The sequence below is a fragment of the Dendrobates tinctorius genome, unplaced genomic scaffold (genome assembly GCF_039654945.1).
Source record: "Dendrobates tinctorius isolate UK_male_01 unplaced genomic scaffold, ASM3965494v1 ptg000093l, whole genome shotgun sequence".
NCBI classification, from domain to species: Eukaryota; Metazoa; Chordata; class Amphibia; order Anura; family Dendrobatidae; genus Dendrobates; species Dendrobates tinctorius.
In genome coordinates, this window is record NW_027361761.1 from 15,832,586 (window position 1) to 15,859,186 (window position 26,601).

The following is a 26,601-nucleotide window of genomic DNA, read 5'->3' on the forward strand; positions in this document are numbered from 1 at the left end:
GAGAAAAGAAAGAAGACCAAAGAACTGTCTGAGGATTTGAGAAACCAAATTGTGAGGAAGCATGAGCAATCTCAAGGCTACAAGTCCATCTCCAAAGACCTGAATGTTCCTGTGTCTACCGTGCGCAGTGTCATCAAGAAGTGTAAAGCCCATGGCACTGTGGCTAACCTCCCTAGATGTGGACGGAAAAGAAAAATTGACAAGAGATTTCAACGCAAGATTGTGCGGATGTTGGATAAAGAACCTCGACTAACATCCAAACAAGTTCAAGCTGCCCTGCAGTCCGAGGGTACAACAGTGTCAACCCGTACTATCCGTCGGCGTCTGAATGAACAGGGACTGTATGGTAGGAGACCCAGGAAGACCCCACTTCTTACCCCGAGACATAAAAAAGCCAGGCTGGAGTTTGCCAAAACTTACCTGAAAAAGCCTTAAACGTTTTGGAAGAATGTTCTCTGGTCAGATGAGACAAAAGTAGAGCTTTTTGGGCAAAGGCATCAACTTAGAGTTTACAGGAGAAAAAAAGAGGCATTCAAAGAAAAGAACACGGTCCCTACAGTCAAACATGGCGGAGGTTCCCTTATGTTTTGGGGTTGCCTTGCTGCCTCTGGCACTGGACTGCTTGGCCGTGTGCATGGCTTATGAAGTCTGAATACTACCAACAAATTTTGCAGCATAATGTAGGGCCCAGTGTGAGAAAGTTGGGTCTCTCTCAGTGGTCATGGGTCTTCCAGCAGGACAATGACCCAAAACACACTCCAAAAAGCACTAGAAAATGGTTTGAGAGAAAGCACTGGAGACTTCTAAGGTGGCCAGCAATGATGAGTTCAGACCTGAATCCCATAGAACACCTGTGGAGAGATCTAAAAATGGCAGTTTGGAGAAGGCACCCTTCAAATATCAGGGACCTGGAGCAGTTTGCCAAAGAAGAATGGTCTAATATTCCAGCAGAGCATTGTAAGAAACTCATTGATGGTTACCGGAAGCGGTTGGTCACAGTTATTTTGGCTAATGGTTGTGCAACCAAGTATTAGGCTAAGGGTGCCAACACTTTTGTCTGGCCCATTTTTGGAGTTTTGTGTGAAATGATCAATGTTTTGCTTTTTGCTTCATTCTCTTTTGTGTTTTTTCATTTAAGACAAATTAAATGAAGATAATAATACCAAAGAATTTGTGTTTGCAATCATTTTCAGGAAGAAACTGAGTATTATCTGAGAGAATTGCAGGGGTGTTAATACTTTTGGCCACAACTGTATATTACTTCATACAGCATAATGGGCACCATATATTACTTCATACAGTATAATGAGCCCCATATATTACTGTATACAGTATAATGGGCCCCAAATATTATGTCACACAGCATAATGGGCCCCATATATTACTTCTTACAGTATAATGGGCCCCATATATTACTTCATACAGTATAATGGGCCCCATATATTACTTCATACAGTGTAATGAGCACCATATATTACTTCATACAGTATTATGAGCACCATATATTACTGCATACAGTATAATGGGCACCATATATTGCTTCATACAGTATAATGGGCCCCAAATATTATGTCACTGAAGTGCCCACCTGAGCCTCCTGATGCAGGACATATCATGATCTGCTCACATGGCCGGCATCCCGAGTCCACAGAAATCTTGATGTCCGCGCTGTTGGGGGAGGATACAGTGATGGATCTGAAGCATTCCCTGAAGGGCCTCCATGGTTCCGTTACAATTTCCTCCGGAAATTACCTCATTTCCAGTCAGCTTCTAGCACGTCCCTTCGGGTGGAACGTCACTTGCAACTTTAAAAGTGCTCCTTGGGGCTCCGCCGTGAACTCAGGCATCCGTGGGAAAAGTAAGCTCCCAGCTGGGACAGTGGGGCAGAATCTCTATCAAAATCGGGACTGTCCCGCTGGGAGGTATGAATGCTCCCCACCTCCTGTACACCTCGCACACACACAGCCCCGCACAACCCACACACTCGCGGCTTTGCTCCGTACACCTCATACACACACACGGCTCCGCTCCGTGTACACACACAGCTCTGTACACACACACAGCTCCACTCCGTACACATCTCTACAACGTACACCTCGTACACGTGCAGCTCTGTTCTGTGCACCTTCCACACGTGCGGCTCCGCTCCGTACACCTTGTACATACACACGGCTCCGCTTCGTACACACACACGGCTCCACTCCGTACACCTCGTACACACGCGGCTCCGCTCCTTACACCTCGTACACACGCGGCTCCACTCCTTACACCTCGTACACACGCGGCTCCGCTCCTTACACCTTGTACACATGCGGCTCCGCTCCTTACACCTCGTACACACGCGGCTCTGCTCCTTAAACCTCGTACACACACTGCTCTACACCTTGTACATACACACGGCTCCGCTCCGTACACACACACGTCTCCACTCCGTACACCTCGTACACACGCGGCTCCGCTCCTTAAACCTCGTACACACGCGGCTCCGCTCCTTACACCTCGTACACACGCGGCTCCGGTCCTTACACCTCGTACACACGCGGCTCTGCTCCTTACACCTCGTACACACGCGGCTCCGCTCCTTACACCTCGTACACACGCTGCTCCGCTCCGTACAACTCATATACTCGAGGCACCGCTCGGTACACTTCACACACTCAAGATTCTGCTCCTTACACCTCGTACACACACACGGCTCCACTGCGTACACCTCACACACGTGCGGCTCTGCTCCGTACACCTCATACATGTGCAGCTCTGCTCCGTGCACCTCGGTCCACGTACACATGCGGCTCTGCTCCTTACACCTTGTACACACATGGCTTCGCTCTGTTCACCTCGTACACACGCGGCTCTGCTCCTTACACCTCGTACACACACGGCTCTGCTCCTTACACCTTGTACACACGCGACTCTGCTCCTTACACCTCGTACACACGCGGCTCTGCTCCTTACACCTCGTACACACGCGGCTCTGCTCCTTACACCTCATACACACGTGGCTCTGCTCCTTACACCTCGTACACACGCAGCTCTGCTCCTTACACCTCGTACACATGGGGCTCTGCTCCTTACACCTCGTACACACGCGGCTCTGCTCCTTACACCTCATACACACGTGGCTCTGCTCCTTACACCTCGTACACACGCAGCTCTGCTCCTTACACCTCGTACACACGCAGCTCTGCTCCTTACACCTCGTACACATGGGGCTCTGCTCCTTACACCTCGTACACACGCAGCTCTGCTCCTTACCCATCGTACACACTCTGCTCTAGTCCTTACACCTCATACACACACGGCTCTGCTCCTTACACCTCGTACACACATGGCTCTGCTCCTTACACCTCGTACACACGTGGCTCTGCTTCTTACACCTCGTACACATGCGGCTCTGCTCCTTACACCTCGTACACACGCGGCTCTGCTCCTTACACCTCGTACACACGTGGCTCTGCTTCTTACACCTCGTACACATGCGGCTCTGCTCCTTACACCTCGTACACACGCGGCTCTGCTCCTTACACCTCGTACACACGTGGCTCTGCTTCTTACACCTCGTACACATGCGGCTCTGCTCCTTACACCTCGTACACACGCGGCTCTGCTCCTTACACCTCGTACACACACAGCTCCGCTCCGTATACCTCACACACTTGCAGCTCTGCTCCGAACACCTCGTACACACACAGCTCCACTCCATGTACACACACCGCTCCATACACCTCGTACACTTTCAGCTCTGCTCGGTACACCTCACACATTCGTGGCTCTGCTCCGCACACCTCGTACACACACAGCTCCACTCTGTACACATCTCTGCTCCGTACACCTCGTACACACACACAGCTCCACTTCGTACACATCTCTGCTCCGTACACCTCGTACACTTGCAGCTCTGCTCCGTACACCCTGTAAACCCCCCTGACCCCACAAATAATCTTCCCTCATCCAGGACGATGACAGCCAGCACAGACAGCAGAGTCCTGCATAAAACAAGGGCTGATGCGCACAGGACCTGTGATGAGGTCATAGGAGGGGAGGAGTCAGGGTCACATGATATCCGGATTGAAGACGCTACAGATGAGGAGAGGAGTGACTACAGGACCTGTGATGAGGTCACAGGAGGGGAGGAGTCATGGGTCACATGATCAGGGGGCCCTTACTCCTTCCCTCCTGTGATCTCATCAATTACAGCCTCTTGCACGACCGCAGCACCAGCGCGCAGAGGCTAAATTGTAGGTAATGTGGGTAGAGGCACACATAATGCCGCCCCCTGCTGCCTTCCACTTCAGCACCTCGCTCAACTTGCCTCATTATAGCTGCGGCCCTGTCACAGAGCCGCAGTACCACGAAACTTAAATGCCGGAGTCTGTTATCACTCACAGAGCTCGGCATGGGGGCGCTCAGAATGTGGTCACGGAACTCTGCCCCAAGGACACGGGGTCAGAGTCCCTCTAGATCTTCTGAGCATGTGGCGTCGGACCTGAGGACACCACTATCGTCACTGTCCATGGAGGGGTGTCGAGCACGTGCACCGTGGCGTGCAGAGCCACCAGTGGACACGGATGCTAGTCTCTGACTCAGCCTCTACCTACACCTAGACCTGGGCACTTGACAGGCTAGGCTGCACAACACATGCGTACCAAGGGTAGGGGTTTCCAATGAGTCGCTCACCAGAGACATTCATACTTGCATACAACACTTACTCCACATGGTCTAAACTTTGTCTATACTTACTAGCGCATGGCCGAGCGGCCATGCGAACCTTTTATAGCTGCGTCCTTTTGGGACCTTCCTGACCTTTCTAATGGTCCAATCCGAGCTGGAAAAGGACCTGAGCATGTGACCTCCGATCTCCAATGAGAGATCGTCCCACGGGCATGCTCAGTGGACCGAAAGGAGGACTTAGTCCCTGGAGTAGCTTGCTGCTGACCAGCATGTGTTGCTATAGCTGGACCAGAGGTGGCAGCAGCAACCAACCCTACAGAGCTGGTCTGAGCAGAGCGCCTGGATCGACAAGTCTGCTGAGCAACCTCCTGTGCGGCCAGAGAGGAATGGGAGACCGCCGAATGCAAGTCTCGGGATTCCTGCTGTGCAGCGAACGGAACACGATGCCTAGCGTCACCCCCCCTAGGGCCCCTCCCCGTCTCTGAGCCTCGCCATGCTCAAATGCCACAGTAAGGAGCAGAGCATGGATGTTCCCCACTGGCTCCCTGGTCTGAGCCTCTGGACCATGACCCTTCCAATCCACCAAATAAAACTTTTTACACCACATCACCTTGCATCCCACGATAGCATTGACCTCAAACTCGTCCAAAGACAGGTCTGATGTCCCGGCAGATGACTCGGAGAACCGGGACATGTGAACAGGCTTAAGGAGGGACACGTGGAACGTGTCAGAGTAGCCAAGTGTGGTGGAAGGGCCAGACTGTAGACCACAGGGTTGATCTGCTCAAGGACCTTGAAGGGACCAATGTAGCGAGGTGCGTACTTAGCGGACTCAACCCACAACCTGATGTTTCGGGCAGAGAGCCACACATAGGCTATGTGCACACGCTGTGGAATGGGGTGCAGATTTGGCCGCATGGATTTTGTAAAATCTGCAGGTCAAAAGACCTGCGGTTTTACCTGGAGTTGGCAAACCGCTGCGGATTCCACGGAAAGAATTGACATGTCAATTCTTTCTGCGGTTTCAAAACTGCAGAAAAACCGTGCGGAAAAAATGCACCATCTACACTGCGGTTTTTTATTCCCATAGGGAATAATGATACTGTACACCGCAGCAAAAACTGCTGCAGACCCGCCGTGGCCAAATCCACTGCGGAATCGCAGCAGAATCCGCAGCATGTGCACACACCCTAAATCATCAGGGGCAAGGGTTGGAGCAGGGCGCCGGTGTGCGTCAGCGGAGGTCCTCATTCTCTCCTTGGAGGCCCGGATAGCAACCTGACTGCGATCCCAAATGTCACGTGCCTCCACCGCCCAGTCTGCCACCCTAGAGTCAGTGGATGACACAGGCATGGGCACAGGGATGCGCAGATGCTGGCCATAATTTAGGAGGAATGGGGTCTGACCAGTGGAGTCGGCTAAAGCGTTGTTCAAAGTGAACTCTGCCCATGGCAGCAAGGATGCCCAGTCATCCTGCCTGGCCGAGACAAAACGTCGTAGATATGTGACCAGGGACTGGTTGGCTCTCTCTACCAACCCGTTTGTCTCGGGATGATAGGCTAAGGAGAGATTTAGCTCAATGCTGAGCTGGGAACATAACTCTCTCCAGAACCGAGACGCAAGCTGAGGACCCCGGTTGCTGACAATCTTGTCTGGCATGCCATGCAGGTGGAAATCGTGCTTAATAAACAACGCTGCCAGGCCCCGTGCAGAAGGTAGCCGAGAGAGTGGTACCAGATGCACCATCTTGGAGAAATGATCGGTGACAACCCAAATGATGTTGCTGCCACTCGACTTGGACAGTCCCACCACAAAGTCCATACTGAACATTTCCCAGGGCATGTCCGCTACCAGCATGGGGTAGAGTAGCCCAGCGGGCCGCTGCCGAGAGGACCGATTCTGGGCGCAAGAGACGCACACCAGAATATAGTCCCTGACATCACGGGCCATATGTGGCCACCAGTACGTCCTCGCCAGAAGCTCTGAGGTCCGTTTGGTCCCAAAATGTTCACTCACCCTGGACGAATGAGCCCAAGAGAGGACCTCCGGTCGCAGACGGGCAGGGACAAAAGTATTGTCCGGGGGTACAGACTCAAGAGCGACCGGAGCCACGGTCCTCAGGCTCTCAGATGGGACTATCAGCCGAGGCTCCTCCTCCGATGAGTCCATGGAGCGGGAGAGAGCATCGGCCCGGACGTTCTTCTCCCCGAAGAGAAAATGCAGGGTGAAGTGGAATCGGGAGAAGAACAAGGACCATCTGGCCTGGTGAGAATTCAGCTGCTGGGCTATTTGTAAATAGACCAAGTTCTTGTCATCGGTGAACACCTGGAAAGGGTGGCGAGCACACTCCAGGAGGTGTCTCCATTCTGAAAAGGCCAACTTCATTGCCAGCAACTCCCTGTCCCCGATGGAATAATTCCTCTCCACCGATGTGAAGGTCTTGGAGAAGAAGAAGCATGGGTGCTTCCGACCTTGCGAGTCCTTCTGGAACAGGACTGCTCCAGCACCGACGGAAGAGGCATCTACCTCCAGAATGAAGGGTTTATCCACATCAGGGTGATGTAGGATGGGAACTCTAGCGAAATGGGATTTAATAGAGGAGAAGGCCTTGGAGACAGGTTCCGACCACAACTTAGGGTTTGCACCCTTCTTGGTGAGGACTACCAAGGGCGCTATCAAAGTCGAGAAGTGGGGCATGAATTGGCGATAGTAATTTATGAACCCCATAAAGGGCTGCACTGCTTTGAGAGAATGGGGTTCCTGCCAATCCATCACTGCCTGTAGCTTGGCAGGATCCATGGCCAAACTCTAGGCGGAGATGATACACCCCAGGAAAGGCAAGGACTCCTGCTCAAACACACACTTCTCCAACTTGGCATAGAGGCAGTTTGCCAGCACGAGGTCAAAAACTTTGCAAACATCTCTCTGGTCGGAGTCAATATCTGGAGAGTAGATGAGGATATCATCCAGATAGACTACCACTGAAGTGGCAAGCATATCCCGGAAGATATCATTCACAAAGTCCTGGAAGACGGCGAGGGCATTACAGAACCCGAAGGGCATCACCAGGTATTCATAGTGCCCATCCCTGGTGTTAAATGCCATCTTCCATTCGTCCCTATCACGGATGCGAATTAGGTTGTAAGACCCCCACAGATCAAGTTTGGTAAACACTCTCGCTCCCCGTAGCCTACCAAACAGCTCTGATATCAAGGGCAGAGGATAGTTATTCTTTACAGCGATGGCGTTAAGACCCCTGTAATCGATGCAAGGACGTAGTTCCCCACTCTTCTTCTGGGCAAGAAGAATCCCGCCCCCGCTGGTGACACTGACTTTCTAATGAACCCTCTTGCCAGATTCTCCCTGATGTATTGAGACATGGCCTCTGTCTCCGGGAGAGATAGGGGATAGACTCGACCCCAGGGAGGCTCTGCACCAGGCAAAAGGTCAATTGGACAGGCTTAGGGGCGGTGTGGTGGAAGTGTCTCCGCCGCCTTTTTGGAGAACACATCTGCATACTGTCGATAGTGTATGGGGAGCGTGGATAGATCTGCAGGGACTTCGGTAGAGGCAACCTGGACGCACTCCCTCAGACATCTACCCTCACATGACTTACTCCAACCAAGAGGACCACTCTATATGGGGAGAGTGATACCACAACCAGGGAACCCAGAGAAGGACCTGGTCTATGTCTCCTGATGAGATGGAGTCACCGAGAGTATCAGTGGAGTGGTTTGGTGGGTAATCTGTGAGGGCAGAGTCGCCCCGTTCACTACTCTGACGGTGACTGGCTTGTACATCATAACCAGTGGTATTGCGTGCCGTTGAGAGAAGGCAGATGACATAAAATTGCCCTCGGCTCCGGAATCCACACAAACCTCCACCGCCAGAGTGAAAGAACCAAACTGAAGAGTCCCCTTAAAGGACAACTTGGAGGAAAATGCCGCGGATTCTAGTGAGCCTCCTCCTACGGCCACTAGGGACGAGCGTTTTCCCAGCCGCTGTGGGCACCAGTTGGCAAAGTGACCGGACTGCCGGCAACCATGACAGATGACAGGAGCTCGAGTGGACCGGGGCCTGGATCCCTCATGGGAAGCCCCCTGATGCTCGGACGCCTGATCAGGAGATTGCAGAGGTTTAGCAAAACTGGGTGCCAACCTAAACCTCTGCCTACACTTGGACCGCTCCAACCTTCGCTCTGCAAAGCGAAGGTCTATACCAGTGGAGACAGTGATAAGTTCCTCCACTGTAGCGGGAATCTCCCTGGTGGCGAGAGTGTCCTTCACATGGTCAGCCAAACCTCTCCAGAATACCGGTATGAGGACTTTATCTGGCCACTCTAGCTCCAAGACCAGCATCCAGAACTGGATGGCAAAGTGGCTGACCATGGACGAGCCCTGTGACAATGCCAGCAGCCGGAGCGCGGTGTCATGGGTGACTCGTGGTCCCAGGAAGAAATGCTTCAGAGTGCCCCAGAACTGCGAGGCACTCTGTACCACATGATCACCACGCTCCCACAGCGGTGTGGCCCACTCCAAAGCCCTGCCCGACAAGAGGGAAATTATAAATCCCACTTTAGCCCGCTAGGAGGGGAATCATGCTGCCAGCAGCTCCAGCTGTATAGAGCACTGGCTCATTAAACCCCTACAAGAAGCACTATCACCTGAGAACTTCTCGGGAGGCGGGACAAAGTCGGGGCAGGGATGGCAGTGGTCACACGGGAGAAAGCCTCCGTGGCCGCCAGAACAGCGACTGCAGTAACTTCCGCAGCTGAGGCTGAACGCTCGAGAGCCGCCAACCTGCCCTGCAGCTGTAGGATGTACTGCAGCAGTCGCTGTTCGTCCGCCATTACTAGACAGACCCTGGCGCTAGTATAATTTTACGGGCTGGCGGAACGCACCAAATAATATAATGATAGTAAGGTGCGTTCACAGCCCGGAGTCCACCGTGCAGAAGTGGTAAATTGCTGCTTAGTAATGGCGGATGTATATGGCGGTATACAAAAGGTCACACGCGGGATAATGTCATCCGGTGTGATCAGGAGCGGACTCTGTTACGTCACAGAGCCGCAGTACTGCGAAACTTAAATGCCGGAGTCTGTTATCACTCACAGAGCTCGTCAAGGGGGCGCTCAGAATGTGGTCACGGAACTCGGCCCCAAGGATACGGGGTCGGAGTCCCTCTAGACCTTCTGAGCACGTGGTGTCGCACCTGCGGACACCACTATAGACACTGACCATGGAGGGGTGTTGAGCACGTACACCGTGGCGTGCAGAGCCACCGGTGGACACGGATGCTAGTCTCTGACTCAGCCTCAAATACAAAATCCCAGCAGCAGAAATCATCACAAATAGTGGTGAATGCTTGATAATCTACACCACACGCGGGCATTAGCCCATGGAAAACTCCAATACATATATAGACAACCAAAAAAAAGGAGTCTAAATCCACCCATAAAATTGCTTCATTATTTTATTGTTATTCACAAAAGACTGTATAAAATATGTAGACATAACAACCATGAATATGACAAATGCGTTACAGAGAGACTAAGGTGCAACTATGTGCAGGGCTGCTAACAGCAAACAGAATTATCATATCTAAAGCCAGTGCCATTATGCTCCAGAGGCCCCAGGATACTAATCAGCATAGGTGAAATAATCCCCCAGTGGGGTGTGAATTGCAAAATAATCGCCTGCTAATCCTCCTCATGTCATAACCTCAAAGTCATTGCTCACCCATTTGCTGTCAGGACCACCACACAATGCGCCCCTATGAGTGCTTCACGTGGGCTTCTTCCATGGGCTGTCCATGCACGTTTGTCATACTGTGTGTTTTTTCTGTGCCTCAGTCTTTGGGTGGTGTGAACATTGTCTTACTGACCTGTTCATTTTTGTGCATGTCCCATGTGTTTTTAATTTATTAATTTCTTGCTCATGCAAGCTTTTGGGAGATTCCCGCCTCTCTCTTGTGGTACATGCACATAAAGAGCCATTTTGCACAGTGTGCCCATACCGGGCAGTGCCTTTCTGAATCCTGCTCATGAAGGTATTGTTCACATAATCAGGTTTAAATACATTAGATAGGACTGCTCCAAGAAGGGTATACCATGACACGGAGGAGTGGCTTCATATACATTTTTTGCAAAAAACGTATCAACTAAATACCTTGTTTTGTTATCATCTTTTACTAGCACTTGCTGCTTACTGTGACATATATTTTACAACAGAGTATTCATGCACGTTTGTCATACTGTGTGTTTTTTCTGTGTCTCAGTCTTTGGGTGGTGTGAACATTGTCCTACTGACCTGTTCATTTTTGTGCATGTCCCATGTGTTCTTAATACTGTATATATAGCAGCTATTTAAAGTAAGCCGCCTACAGTGGGAAAAATAAGTATTTGATACACTGCCGATTTTGCAAGTTTTCCCACCTACAAAGAACGGAGAGGTCTCTAATTTTTATCGCAGGAACACTTCAACTGTGAGAGACAGAATCTAAAAATAAAAAACAGAAAATATTTTTTCATACAGTGGGTACGTAATGTATAAATTCATTTTTTTCTCATTAATGTACACTCTGCACCCCCCATCTTGACTGAAAAAAAATGTAGCAATTTTTGCAAATTTATTAAAAAAGAAAAACTGAAATATCACATGGTCATAAGTATTCAGACCCTTTGCTCAGTATTGAGTAGAAGCACCTTTTGCGCTAGTACAGACATGAGTCTTCTTGGGAATGATGCAACAAGTCTTTCACACCTGGATTATGGGACCCCTGGCATTCTTCTTTGGGCACAATTCCGTCAGGTTGGATGGCGAATGTTGGTCGACAACCATTTTCAGGACTTTCCAGAGATGCTCCATTGGGTTTAGATCAGGGCTCTGGCTAGGCCATTCAAGAATGTTCACAGAGTTGTTCTGAAGCCACTACTTTGTTATTTTAGCTGTGTGCTTTGGTTTATTGTCTTGTTGAAAGTTGAACCTTCGGCAAGTCTGAGATCCAGAGCACTCTGGAAGGAAGAGGTTTTCATCCAGGATATCTCTGCACTTGGCCGCATTCATGTTTCCTTCAATTACAACCAGGCGTCCTGTCCCTGCAGCTGAAAAATATCCCCATAGCATGATGCTGCCACCACCATGTTTCACTGTTGGGATTGTGTTGGGCAGGTGATGAGCAGTGTCTTGTTTTCTCCACACATACTGCTTAGAATTATCACCAATAAGTTCTATCTTCATCTCATCAGACCAGAAAATCTTATTTCTCATAGTCTGAAAGTCCTTCATGTGTTTTTTTGGCAAACTCTATGGAGGCTTTCATATGTCTTCTACTGAGGAGAGGCTTCCTTTGGGCCACTCTGCCATAAAGGCCTGACTGGTGGAGGGCTGCAGTGATAGTTGACTTTGTGGAACTTTCTCCCATCTCCCTACTGCATCTGTAGATCTCAGCCACAGTGATCTTGTGGTTCTTCTTTATCTCTCTCTCCAGGACTCTTCTCCCACGATTGCTCAGTTTGGCAGGACAGCCAGATCTGGGAAGACTTCTGGTGGTCCCAATCATCTTCCATTTAAGGATTATGGGGGTCACTGTGCTCTTAGGAACCTTGAATACTGCAGAAATTCTTTTGTAACCTTGGCCCGATGTGTGCCGTGCCACAATTCTGTCTCTGAGCTCCTTGGCCAGTTCCTTTGACCTCATGATTCTCATTTGGTCTGACATGCACTGTGAGCTGTGAGGTTTTATATAGACAGGTGTGCGCCTTTACAAATCAAGTCCTATCAGTTTAATTAAACACAGCTGGACTCCAATGAAGGAGTAGAACCATCTCAAGGAGGATCACATGGAAATGGAGAGCATGTGACTTAAATAAGTGTGTCTGAGCAAAGGGTCTGAATACTTATGACCGTGTGATATTTCAGTTTTTCTTTTTTAATAAATTTGCAAACATTTCTACATTTCTTGTTTTTTTCAGTCAAGATGGGGTGCAGAGTGTACATTAATGAGAAAAAAGTGAACCTTTTTGAATTTACCAAATGGCTGCAATGAAACAAAGACTGAAAAATTTAAAGGGGTCTGAATACTTTCCTAACCCGCTGTCAATAATTAAATTGCATTTTATTTCATGAAATAAGTATTTGATTACCTACAAACCAGCAAGAATCCTGCCTCTCAAACATGTTAGTTTTTCTTTGTGAAGCTCTCCTATTCTGTAATCGTTACCTGTATTAATTGCATCTATTTGAACTCATTGCCTGTATAAAAGTCACTTATCCACACAATCAATCAATCAATCGCACTCCAATCTGTTTCACCTTGGCCAAGACTTAAGAGATGTCTAAGACACCAGTGACAAAATTGTAGGCCTGCACAAGACTGGGATGAGCTACAGAACAATAGGAAAGTAGCTTGGTAAGAAGGCAACAACTGTTGTCACAATTACTAGAAAGTGGAATAAGCACAAAATGACTGTCAATCTTCCTCAGTCTGAGGTTCTATGCAAGATCTCGCCTCGTGAAGTAAGGATTATTTTGAGAAAGGTCACGAACCAGACTGGTACAAGAGCTGAGACCACAGTCTCAAATATTACCATTAGTAACATACTACGCCTTCATGGATTAAAATCCTGCAGGGCACGCAAGGCCTGTCTGCTCACACAAGCACATGTCCAGGCCCATTTGAAATTCACCAATGACAATCTGGATAATCCAGAGGTGGCATGGGAAAAGGTCATGTGGTCAGATGAGACCAAAATAGAATTTTTTGGTATAAACTCCACTCGCCGTGTTTGGAAGGAGAAGTCCCTCCTGAGTTTTGCCGAGTGGCTAAGCAGTACTGTACAGCCACATATGGGGTATATATACATTCAGAAGAAATTATGGGGCACATTTCTATGCTATTTTCACCCATTTCCCTGTGTGAAGACTTAAAATCTGGGACTAAAACTAAATTTTGGTGGTAAAAATGTAATTTTGTGACCCACATGTAGTGTCAACATGATCACTTCACCCCTAGATAACTTCATTGAGAGGTGTAGTTTGAAAAATGGGGTCTCTAATTGGGCGTTCTGCTGTTCTGGCACCTCAGGGGCTCTACCAATATGACATGGAACCCTCAAACTAGTCCAGCAAAGTGTGCACTCCACTATGGCGCTTCTTCCCTTCTGAGCTTTGCACTGTTCCTCAAAAGTAGTTTTTGACCACATATTGGGAATCAGCGTACTCAGGAGAAATATAAAATAAAAAAATTTGGGATTAAAATAACATTTTTGAGTGAATTTTTTTCATGGCTCTACTTTATAAACTTCTGTGAAGCAGCTGGGGATTTATGGTGCTCACCACAAATTTAGATATATCCCTTGAGGGGTCTAGCTTCCAAAATAGTGTCACTTGTGGGGGTTTTCCACTTTTTGGGTATATCAAGGGCTCTTGAAATGAGAAATGACACCAGCAGACCATTACATCAAATACTGCGTTCTAAAACGTCATTCCTTCTTTTCTGCACCCTTCCGTGAGCCCAAACAATAGCCCCCATATACGGCAGATCTTTGTACTTAGGAAGAATTGCACAACAAATTTGGGGGTCCATTTTTTCCTGCTATCCTTGTGAAAATGCAAAATTTGAGGCTTAGGCTGGTTTCACACTAGCGTTTTTTTGCGCTGCGTGCACAACCATGCACATGCGCAATGCGCCCCTATGTTTAACATGGGTGCGCATTGTCTAGCGTTTGTATGCATGTTTGTGCGCATGCGGTTTTTTTGCAGTGTGCGCCTATGCGCGCTGGACGCACCTGTTGCATTTTTTGCACGCCCAACCTGTGTCAAAAAAACACGTGCGAACAAATGCACGGAATGTGCAAAAAAAAATCACATTACAGCCTATGAGAATGCTGGCATGCACATGGACATGCGCACGTCAGCGCTTAAAAACGCATGCGTTTTAAGAGTCAAACTGGATAAAACGCATGCGCATAAAATAAGCAAATGCATACGAAACGCTTCAGTGCAAAAAAACTCTAGTGTGAAAGTAGCCTTAAATAAAATTTTAGTAGGAAAAATGTGATTTTTTTTTACAAGTCTTATGTTATAAACTTCTGTGAATCACCTGGGGGTTTAAGGTGCTCATCACACATCTAGATAAGTTTTCTGAGGGGTCTAGTTTCCAAGATGGTACAACTTGTGGTGGGTTTCTACTGTATAGGCACATCAGGGGCTCTCCAAACGCAACATGGCGTTCGCTAATTATTTCTGCAAGCCATGTATTAAAAAGTCAATTGGTGCTCCTTCCCTTCCAAGCCCTCATGCGCCCAAGCAGTGGTTTTTCTTCACATATGGGGTAATTTTGTGATCTTTTTTCCTGTTGCCCTTGGAAAAACAATAAAAAAAATTGAGTCTAAAGTAAATTTTTGTGACAAAAATGTAAATGTTACTGTAAGTAACCATGCATTTTCCAAATCAGAGTACCCTATTAAGGAATTAGCACAATCTTAATTCTGCCAATTTTTAGGTAGACCTGGGGGGCAAGACTTCCGTGTCCTAATTAACCAACACAAATGTTGAAGTACTCTTAAGGGCAACAGCAGTTTTCAAGGTGGGAGCTGCTTTTTCGCATTGTCTTACTTCATGAGTAGACTCTATTGCTGGGGCATAAGTAAAGGATGGGATGGTACAAAGATCTTTAGGTAATCAGATTATTGGCTCCAAAAATAAATGTCGGATTATTAGAATTTCTGGAAATTTAGATAACGCTATCTCTTCTTAAATTTACAGCTCTCTAAGAAGTATGGGCCCATATATACCATACAATTAGGAGTAGAGAAAGTTGTTGTCCTGTGCGGATATGAGGCTGTAAAAGACGCCCTGGTCAATCATGCAGATGAATTTTTGGGAAGACCAAATGTGCCAATGTTTCTCGAAATATCAAAAGGACACGGTAATGGACATAAGATAAATACAGATGGGTGGAAGGAAGTTTTTCTTTGCCTTGTTCAGTTCAATTCAGAAACGTCTGTTTTAAAAAATCTCCGTTCTGATTGTGAATCCCCAACCAATAAGCTTGTCTGGGTCCTCACCTAGGGACCCCGTATCTGTTTTCTCAATCAAAAAGGAAAAAAAAATAGCTTGCCAAGTTTGGTATCTCTGTAACCGTACTGATGAGGAGAATCATATTGCGATTTTTATTTTTATCACACAATATATGTCATAAAAACAATGTCAGAATTGCATTTTTTTTCAGAATATCATCACACTTGTATTTTTTTTTTCTCGTGTTCCAGTACAGTATGGGATAAAAATAAATGGTACCATTCAAAATTGCAATATGCTTTGCAAAATAACCATGCCCTTATACGTCAACGTGGACAGAAAAATTAAAAAAGTTATGGCTCTTGTAAGAAGGGGGAGCAAAAAACGAAAAAATAAAAAAATGGAAATTGGCCATGTCAGGAAAGGGTTAAAGAATAACCATTTCGGGTTTTTTTTTTTTTTTTTTTTTAATATAAATCAATAGTACATGTGAAAATAAGATAAGAAGGGTTTGTAATATATCAGATAAATTCGATTCTTTCTCCCCCAGAACTAATCTTTCATTCTCAAAATTCTAAATTCATGGATAAAATCTATGTTTAATGATTTCAGACTTTCCCCATTACTGACGTAGGAGATGACAGTTGGTGATCATAGAGTTTTGTGGAGAATTGTAACTGTCCAAGGAGAACTTGCAGCAGAATGTCTTCCCTCTCAGCAGGAGATCATAGTTGGTGATTTGTAATTGATATACTTATATCAGGGTACCGTTACACATTGCGACGCACCAGCGATCCCGACAACGGTACTACCTATTAAGGATCGCTGGTGCGTCGCTACATGATCGCTAGTAAGCTGCTCAACAGGCAGATCTACTCAGCGATGCAGCAATGATACCGCGATCCATATAACGACCTCGGTGTCGTTGGGACCTTGTCACACAGCAGCTATTCTGACGAGTCAGCCCTCGATAGCGTGAGTTCTGAGTCGCTAACGAGATCGCTCGTCATTGTAATGGTGTCAAACACAGCGCTGCATGCTGGCCAACGGGACACCAATGACCAAAAAATGACTTGGGACATTCGATCACGATCAGCGACATCGCCGGTCGCCGCTATGTGTCACATGTAGCGAGATCGCTTGCAAGGTCACTGTTGCGTCACAAAATCGGTGATATTTCAGCGATTTCGCGAGCGATCTCGCTATGTGAGACGGGGCCTACTTATATGAACATCTGTCTTCACTGATTACAGATTTTACCCATGAATTGAAAATGATCAGTCCAAGAGCAGATTTCTCGGAAAAAATAGATTATAAAGTTGCGTATTTTCCAGTGTATTATTGATTTGTAAAATAATTGGGTAAAGTTACAGGGACTTACCATATTTTTTGGACTAGAAGACGCAGCGGACCATAAGACGCACGCCAAAATTTTCATAGAATCATAGAATCATAGAATCGTAGAGTTGGAAGGGACCTCCTGGGCCATCTGGTCCAACCCCATGCTCAAAGCAGGATTCGCTAAATCATCCCAGTCAGATGTCTGTCCAGCCTCTGTTTGAAGACTTCCATTGAAGGAGAACTCACCACTTCTCGTGGCAGCCTGTTCCACTCATTGATCACTCTAACTGTCAAAAAGTTTTTTCTAATATCTAATCTGTGTCTCCTCCCATTCAGTTTCATCCCATTGCTTCTAGTCTTTCCTTGTGCAAATGAGAATAAAGTTGATCCTTCTACAATGTGACAGCCCTTTAGATATTTGTAGACAGCTATTAAGTCTCCTCTCAGTCTTCTCTTTTGCAAACTAAACATTCCCAAATCCTGCAACCTTTCCTCATAAGACAGGGTTTGCAGACCGGTCACCATTCTGGTCGCTCTTTTCTGAACTTGCTCCAGTTTGTTGATGTCTTTTTTAAAATGTGGTGCCCAAAACTGGACACAATATTCCAGATGAGGTCTGACCAAAGAGGAGGAGAAGGAGAATAGGGAAGGAGAATAGGGAAAAAAATAGGGAAAAAAATTAATGCGTCAAATGAGGGTCCGTCTTACAGTCCGAATTCAGTTTACTGGGGGGATTGGCAGTGCTGATGGAGTGGAGTCACAGGCAATGTTCAGTGGTATGGCGATGATTTGACACTCATCCCAGGCTGGTGCAGCTCAGTGGTGTGGAGGCTCTGCCAACATTTTGTGAAAGTCTGGTGCCCCCGCACATCCATTGCTGCAATGCATTGGCCTCAGGGAAAATGACCGCCAGAGGTGGCACATGCACAGTTTGAGATATTGGCACTGAGATCTCTTCTCCCAAACCTGCCGCACCGGCCTGGGATGTGGGTCAGATCATCGCCCTGCAGCGTCACCCTGCAGCTCTTCCCAGCCCAGGGCCAGAAAAATCGTCCGACTCCTGCTGCCGCCACACTCCTGGTAAGTACATTCGGAATATAAGACTCACTCCCACTTTCCTAAAGGAAAAAAGTGCGTCTTGTAGTTCAAAAAATATGTTTTTTCATGCTTTAAATAAGATACTGTGATATCTTCATTCTACTCCATTTCACCAACACCTACTACATCTTTCACCTGAAATCGGTAAAAAGAAAATATATTATTTTGATTAGAAATTGATAATTCTGTAATAGGTGGCAGCAGAAATTGAGCAATTGGTTCATAAATGGCCACCTGAGAAGACATTATATAAACATGAAATCATTTTTCCATTCACAAGTATTTTTGAATCTCAAATTTCTGAATAGGAAATGTTAGTTGCTGTATTGTTTATCGACTGTATCTGTTATTTTTGCCTTGTTTATTGTGTAACATGTCCTTAGGAGTAATTTTCGCTCACTATGAAAACTGGAAAGTGATGAGACGGTTTACTCTGTCAACACTTCGTGATTTTGGAATGGGGAAAGGAGCCATCGAACACAAGATTTCTGAAGAAACTGATTGTTTGGTAGAGAAGATCAGATCTTATAAAGGTTGGTGAGAGGTTCCATCCTATTTTGTGTTTTGTTTCAATATCTGAAATTTCAGTTGAAGAAAAAAAATATTGTCATATACAACTCATGTACCTTCATAGCTCTGTGTCTACCAGACAAAACTTGCTTGAAGTCTTTGAGTTTATCTACTGTTTGCGAAATATCAGAGTAGACTTACTGATAAATGTTGTCCTAGTTGGGAACCGGTTCTAAAAAAAATATATTTTTTCTACTCATTGTCCACCTCTTTAAGTAAGAGTCAAGTCACCTTAAAATATCTGTTGACTGTATTGCTTACTTTGGCTTCTATACCGTTTAAGAAAAGTATTGCAAATTGCTTGAGTTCACCGGGACCTGCGAATTTTATAAAATTCGACTCAAATTTGAACCTAATCTCAAATGCATTTAATCAATTTGGTCATCTCTGACATACTCCAACTTGGATTTACCCTTATTCTTTAGTATTCACACTGAAGATTGGCATAGCTGATGTTGGTACAGCTAGACTATAACATCAATTTTTGGTCAGTAGAGGTCCAATCACTGTGACAAATGCTCAGAGGCATCAGATTAAGAGATCCTTGGCACCAAGTAAACATCTCCAACAAGTTTCACAAACTACCAGATGCTAGTCATAATAGTTGATGTCTTCATGCTCTCAGAAAGAGGGGCTTGAATGAATCTGCTTCTGTACTTCTGTATACCTTTTAGACACATCCGCACTCTAAAGAAAGTGATATCCTTTTAACAATTGGGAGCCCGACAAACATTTTTCAGAGGCTGCAGGGTTGACCTATGAATTTGGTGGGCACTTATGCCATGCAATAGAACATGAAGCATTCCTAGATCCCATACTTTACATGATGTAGCTAAAATATTAAGACCTTTGTCTTCTCATTGTATTTCCAGGCGAACCTTTCGATAACACCAAGATTATAAATGCTGCTGTAGCCAACATAATCGTCTCCATCTTACTGAGTAATCGGTTTGATTATGAAGATCCCACACTTCTAAAATTATTAAAGATTGTTAATGAAAGTTTGCAATTAATAGGAACCCCGATGGCAATGGTAAGCAGCTCAATTCCATACTGCTTTCAAAGGATAGGCTTTCAAAGGATAGAACAATGACATTGTATTACTATTTTTTTTAATAGGACTTTAAGATGTGATTGGCCGAAGTCTGAGTTTCAGGCTACCTAACAATCAGCAGAAAGAAGGGGTCAAGCATTGCATTAACCTTATTAAGTGCTCTCAATGCTGCTCAATTTCTGGTACTGCCGCTCAACACTATTTATTAGCGAAGTTCAACGTTATCTGATTACTGTATACTCAAATACAGTTGAAATTGGGACATGACTCTGACCTCAAGCTTGATAATGGGTTTATTGAAAGGCTGAAGCATAACTAATTTTTCAAATGCTTGGGTGAAATAAACCACTGCTGTATTTGATCCTTTGGAGTGCTGTTTTCGTTGGTCCACTCCCATGATGTTGTAATAACCTGCAGGCACGCGGGATGCAGTCACGCACGGGAAGGCAGAGCAAGGATCAAACAGGTTTATTTACAGGGGGACGTACACCACGCAGGGAGTGAGGGATTGTAGGGTGACGGTAAGGAATAGGGCAGAACTGGAAGGATGGCAGGGTAGGTGAGGGATGAACAAGAGTTCAGTAATAAAGAGTTAAACTTATCAGACTGTAGTCTTCTGTTGCGAGGAAGTTCAGGGTTCCAATGGTGGCACAGGCAACAGCGGCACATACAATCTCTCAAGTCTCTGTCCACGATAAAGAAACGGCTTCCGGGGGATGCTGGGCAGTGAAAGGGCATCCTGCTCTCACCACTCTTAGTCACAAGTCCACACTCAGAGCGTGTCAGCACAGGAACGATGCCGCGCTCCACGGTCAGTCCAGCTACTACTCTCAGGGGCTCAGGTCTGTCACTGTGCACGTCAGGAATGCAGGCACTAGCGTCTGTCTCCGACTTGTCAGGGGAGTCTCCTCCGGTCACGGAGGCTAGCGGGTCCACGTTCACAGAAAGGGTGCTCATCGCGAACTGTCTGCCTTTCTCAGTCCTCAGCCGGAGGGCTCTTTCGAGTATGCAATCACTCTTCAGCAGAGCAGGTGCGGCACTCACTGTCTTTAGTGTACGGCACCTGGCTTTACTTCACTCACTCCATTCTGCTGACACGGCTCCGCTCTGCTGAGATAGCTCCACACGATCCACTCTGCTGAGATGGCTCCGCACTCTCCGCTCTCTACTGCTGGCATGGCTAATCTCTCCAGCACCACAGCTTCTATTCTGGACAGCAGCAGCACAACCTGTCACAGGACCAGCACACTAGGGTCGGAGAAATAGAGCGCCCTCTGCTCTACACGTTCCACTTACTTGACGCCAATCTCTCCTGCAGCGTGTGCTTTTGCTTCCTCTCCCCCTGTGTCAGCGTGCTCTCCTCAGCTCTTCACGCCACCTCCTCTCAGCAGGAAACTCTGTCTCTTTTCTCCTTCCCTCCTGCAGCAGGGGAAGGTCCGCCTCCCTCAGGTTTCCCCGCGGAAACAGAGGACGCAGCCTCTTCAGTTGCCTGACCAGGCATGCAGGCGCCCACCATCCGGTCCACCTCCTTACAATGTTATGATATTCTGCTGTGCAGTCTGCTCCTGATTTAACATTTTTCTCATGTGCATGTCATACACAGTGGAGAAGTGGTTGTGTGATCAGAATACTACTGCCTCCACTAGGTCTCTCATGTATCAGCATACATGTATTTCTACTCTGATTTTGATCTACAGTCAATATGGAATCTTTTTCATGTGTGCTAACACACTGATGCTGCGATTTAATTCTTCATCCTTGCATGGTCTGCCATAAGTTCAATCTTTTCTTTATATACAAAGAAAGCCTTTGTGATTTCTCCCTCTTTCCCTTACATACTATTAAAGATTATTGTATTTATTTATACTCATACACAATATATAGCCTCTGTTTTTCTACCTCTAAATAGTGTTATCTGAATTTTCCTCATTATCTATAGCCTATGGAACAGTATTCCCTCAAGACTTGGATGCAATCTCTTTATGCTTTGATATACCGTCTGCAGTCTCTTTCCCTCCCTTCTGCTATCTCTAACACTAAGAGAAAAGAGAGAAAGCCGAGCAAAAAGCTATGTAAAAGAAATGCACAGGGTGAACATCAGCAAGGTTGTAGGACATTTTAAAGAATCAGGTTTAGGACTCGTGCACATGAGCGTAATAATCGGATGAGTGCTATTTGTCGCTTTGATGGCTAGAGCTCATCTTCATGTTATTCAATGAGGCAGCGCACATGCCTGCTCTGTTTTTCTGTATTGATCAGAGGAAAAAAGTTGTAGTATGCACAAGTTTTCTCCGATAATGCACAAGTTTCCTCCAATAATCGGATGGCACTCATCCATTCATATCTAAAACATCAGACAGCATTCGAATGACATCAAAGCATGGTCCGATCTTCACGTGCATGTAGAAGATGGATAAACATTTTTTTCTCTCCACATTCAAAAAAAATTGGAGCACACTCTATTCAAATTAACATAACATAACTTAGCATAATCGGACAGATTTTCTCAGATGAGAAAAAATCGGTCATGGGACCCTAGCACTAGGGCTCGTGTAGATGACCATAATAATCAGACGCTTACTATCCATTGTTTTGACAGATAGCACTTGTGCCTATAATATTCAATGAGGCAGTGCACATCCGATTATTTTCATCAGACTGAATCATTCTTAGGGAAAAAATTGCAGCATGAATGAGTTGACTCTGATAATTGGATGGCACTCGACCAGCCAGGCCTGTGGGTCTGTTGTAGACATCAGGTCGCACATGACATCAGAGTTTGGTCCGATTTTCACGGTCATGCTGCATGTAGAAGTTAGAGAAACTTTTTTTTCTCTACATCCGAGAAATTTGAATATCATAATAGCATAATTGGAGAGAAAATCGGTCTTGTGAACCTAGCCTTTGAGAGTTGCGGAATGTTGTGTTTAAGAAACAATTGAACACTAGATATATTAACTGCAAAGGTGTCTATTTCTGTTAAGCTTTTATATTATTTTTCATCAATTCATCAATTTTTCTCTCTGCAGCTATATAATGCATTTCCAACAGTGATGACCTGGTGTTCCACAGTCCACAAAACAGTGATGCGGAATGTGGATGAATTGCACGCTTTTATTCGAGAGACCTTCACCAACCAGAAGAAAGAACTGGATGTCAATGACCAAAGGAATCTTATCGACTCGTTCCTAGTGAAACAAAAGGAGGTAAAGAAATGTGAGACGACTTGGGTTTCTAATTTAGCATATCTCACGGTGGCGGTTGCCATTTTGACAGTGTTCTTTTTATTCTTATTCATTTTACGGTGTGACTGGAAATAAAATTACTCATTTTTTCATGTCTATTCCCCAATATCATTTCCTTAAAGGGATATTCCTATATTCATAAATGTGTATTTTCAGATGGTGTTTGATATCCAAGAAGTATTGTTTCTCTTTGCAGAGATTGACATGCTAAGCCTGCTGACATGAGGAGACTTAAAGCTGCAATGCTCCTCTGGGAAATATGCAAATTGTCTCTTCAGATAGGAAGAGGACTAGAACTCTAGTGCCACCTATTGGAAGTAGCAATTCTAAAAGTCAATGTCGACCTTTTAACGAGCCTTGTCACGTGACTTAGGATATGGTGATTGAAAGGCATGCAATTTTACAATTAAATGCTTATTAAATATTTCATCAGTTACTGTCGAAGTAATGCTTTCTTCTTTCTTATAATTATAGTGTGTTGCCTTAGAGACTGACCTTCATAGCTAGACAGTAGAACAAATGCAAGCTTTTTTTTTATTGAGCTTGTAAGCACTGTTTTGAAGCTGTTCATGATTGCTGGAGCGCACTGTCACCTATTAATCCCTGCCAGCTTCAGCATGGTGGTTGCAAATTAGAGTACAGCAGTGGTCGGTCTCCTAGGTAACGAGCTGTAAACAGTGTTAATATCTCAAAAACGGATGAAAATGTTAATAAGCAGTAAATTACAAAACTGTTTGTTTTTACAAGCATTATCCAACCATTCTCATTTAAGAAAATGGGAATAATCCTTTAACCCCTTCACTACCAAGGGTGGTTTGCACGTTAACTCCCGGGCCAATTTTTACAATTCTGACCACTGTCCATTTATGAGGTAATAACTCTGAAACGCTTCCATGGATCCCGGTGATTCTGACATTGTTTTCTCGAGACATATTGTACTTTAATGTTAGTGGTAAAATTTAATTCAAATAACTTGCGTTTATTTGTGAAAAAAATGGAAATTTGGCGAAAATTTTTAAAATTTTGCAATATTCCAAATTTGATTTTTTATGCCCTTAAATCACAGAGATACGGCACACAGAAAACTTGATAAGTAACATTTCTCACATGTTTACTTTACATCAGCACAATTTTGGAACCAAAATTTTTTTTTGTTAGGAAGTTATAAGGGTTAAAAATTGACCAGCGATTTCTCACTTTTGCAACACCATTTTATTTTTACGGACCACATCACATTTGAAGCCACTTTGCGGGGTGTATATGATAGAAAATACCCAAAAGTGACACCATTGTAAAAACTGCACCCCTTAAGGAGCTCAAAACCACATACAAGAAGTTTATTAACCCTTTAGGTGCGTCACATGAATTTTTTGAATATTTAAAAAAAATTAACATTTAACTTTTTTTCACAAAAAAAATACTTCAGGTTCAATTTTTTTTATTTTACCCAGGGTAACAGGAGAAATTGGACTGCAAAAGTTATTGTGCAATTTGTCTTGAGTACGCTGATACCTGATATGTGGGGGGAATCACTGTTTCGGTGCATGGCAGAGCTCAGAAGGGAAGGAGCGCCGTTTGACTTTTTCAATGCAAAAGTGGCTGGAATTCAGATCGGACGCCATGTCGCGTTTGAAGAGTCCCTGATGTGCCTAAACAGTGGAAACCCCCCACAAGTGACCCCATTTTGGAAACTAGACCCCCCCAAGGAACTTATCTAGATATGTGGTGAGAACTTTGAACCCCCAAGGGCTTCACAGAAGTTTATAACGTACAGCGGTACAATTAAAAAATCATATTTTTTTCACAAAAATGATCTTTTCACCCCCAATTTTCATTTTCCCAAGGGTAACAGGACCCTAAAAGTTATTGTGCAATTTGTTCTGAGTACACTGATACCCCACATTTGGGGGTAAACCACTATTTGGGCGCATGACAGAGCTCGGAAGGGAAGGAGCGCCATTTCACGTTTTTGCCTGGAATTGAGATCGGACACCATGTCGCGATTGGAAAACCCCTGATGTACCAAAACAGTGGAAACCCCCCACAAATGACACCATTTTGGAAACTAGACCCCCCAAGGAACTTATCTAGATGTGTGGTGAGAACTTTGAACCCACAAGGGCTTCACAGAAGTTTATAACGTACAGCGGTACAATTAAAAAATCATATTTTTTCCACAAAAATGTTCTTTTCACCCCCAATTTTCATTTTACCAAGGGTAACAGGACCCTAAAAGTTATTGTGCAATTTGTCCTGAGTAGACTGATACCCCACATTTGGGGGGTAAACCACTATTTGGGCGCATGGCAGAGCTCGGAAGGGAAGCAGCGCCATTTGACGTTTTTGGCTGGAATTGAGATCGGACACCATGTCGCATTTGGAAAGCCCCCGATGTACCAAAACAGTGGAAACCCCCCACAAATGACACCATTTTGGAGACCCCCCAAGGAATTTATCTAGATGTGTGGTGAGAACTTTGAACCCCCTATTGCTTCACAGAAGTTTATAATGCCTGGGCGTGAAAATAAAAAAATCGTATTTTTTCCACAAACATGATCTTTTAGTCACCAACTTTTTTATTTTCCCAAGGGTAACAGGAGAAATTGAACTCCAAAAGTTGTTGCCCAATTTGTCCTGAGTACGCTGACACCCCATATGTGGGAGAAAACTACTGTATGGGCACATGTCGGGGCTCGGAAGGGAAGTAGTGACATTTTGGAATGCAGACTTTGATGGAATGATCTGCGGGTGTCATGTTGCTTTTGGAGAGCCCCTGATGTACCTAAACTGTGGAAACTCCCCACAAGTGACCCCATTTTGGAAAGTAGACCCCGTAAGGAACTTATCTAGATGTGTGGTGACCACTTTGAACCCCCAAGGGCTTCACAGAAGTTTATAATGCCCGGGCATGAAAATAAAAAAATCGTATTTTTTCCACAAACATGATCAATTAGTCCCCAATTTTTTTATTTTCCCAAGGGTACCAGGAGAAATTGGACCCCAAAAGTTGTTGTCCAATTTGTCCTGAGTACTCTGATACCTCAAATGTGGGAGAAAACTACTGTATGGGCACACGTCAGGGCTCAGAAGGGAAGTAGTGACGTCTTGGAATGCAGACTTTCATGGAATGGTCTTCGGGTGTCATGATGCTTTTGGAGAGCCCCTGGTGTACCTAAACAGTGGAAACCCCCCTCAAGTGACCACATTTTGGAAACTAGATCCCCTAAGGAACTTATTTAGATGTATGGTGAGCACTTTGATCCCCCAAGTGCTTCACAGAAGTTTATAACGTCCGGGCGTGAAAATAAAAAAATCATTTTTTTCCACAAAAATGATATTTCTGCCCCCAATTTTTTATTTTCCTTAGGGTAACAGGAGAAATTGGACCCCAAAAGTTGTTTTGCAATTTGTCCTGAGTAGGCTGATACCCCATATGTGGGGGTAAAACACTGTTTGGGCGCATGGCAGAGTTTGGAAGGAGCACCATTTGACTTTTTCAACGCAGAATTGGCCGGAATTGAGATCAGACGCCATGTTGCATTTGCAGAGCACCTGATGTGCCCAAACAGTGGAAACCCCTAATTCTAACTCCAACCCTAAC

At 45.5% G+C, this 26,601-nt stretch overlaps 1 protein-coding gene across 2 annotated transcripts in view; it reads left to right on the top strand.

Annotated features, from left to right (window-relative positions):
* Nucleotides 1-26,601, top strand: part of LOC141098578 (cytochrome P450 2C5-like) — a 60,089-nt gene that overhangs the window by 17,914 nt on the left and 15,574 nt on the right. For both annotated transcript variants that reach the window (XM_073586483.1, XM_073586482.1), the window contains 4 exons: nucleotides 15,438-15,600; nucleotides 18,515-18,664; nucleotides 19,574-19,734; nucleotides 22,785-22,961. In XM_073586483.1, coding sequence (XP_073442584.1) covers nucleotides 15,438-15,600; nucleotides 18,515-18,664; nucleotides 19,574-19,734; nucleotides 22,785-22,961 — 651 coding nt within the window. The remainder of the gene's footprint in view (nucleotides 1-15,437; nucleotides 15,601-18,514; nucleotides 18,665-19,573; nucleotides 19,735-22,784; nucleotides 22,962-26,601) is intronic.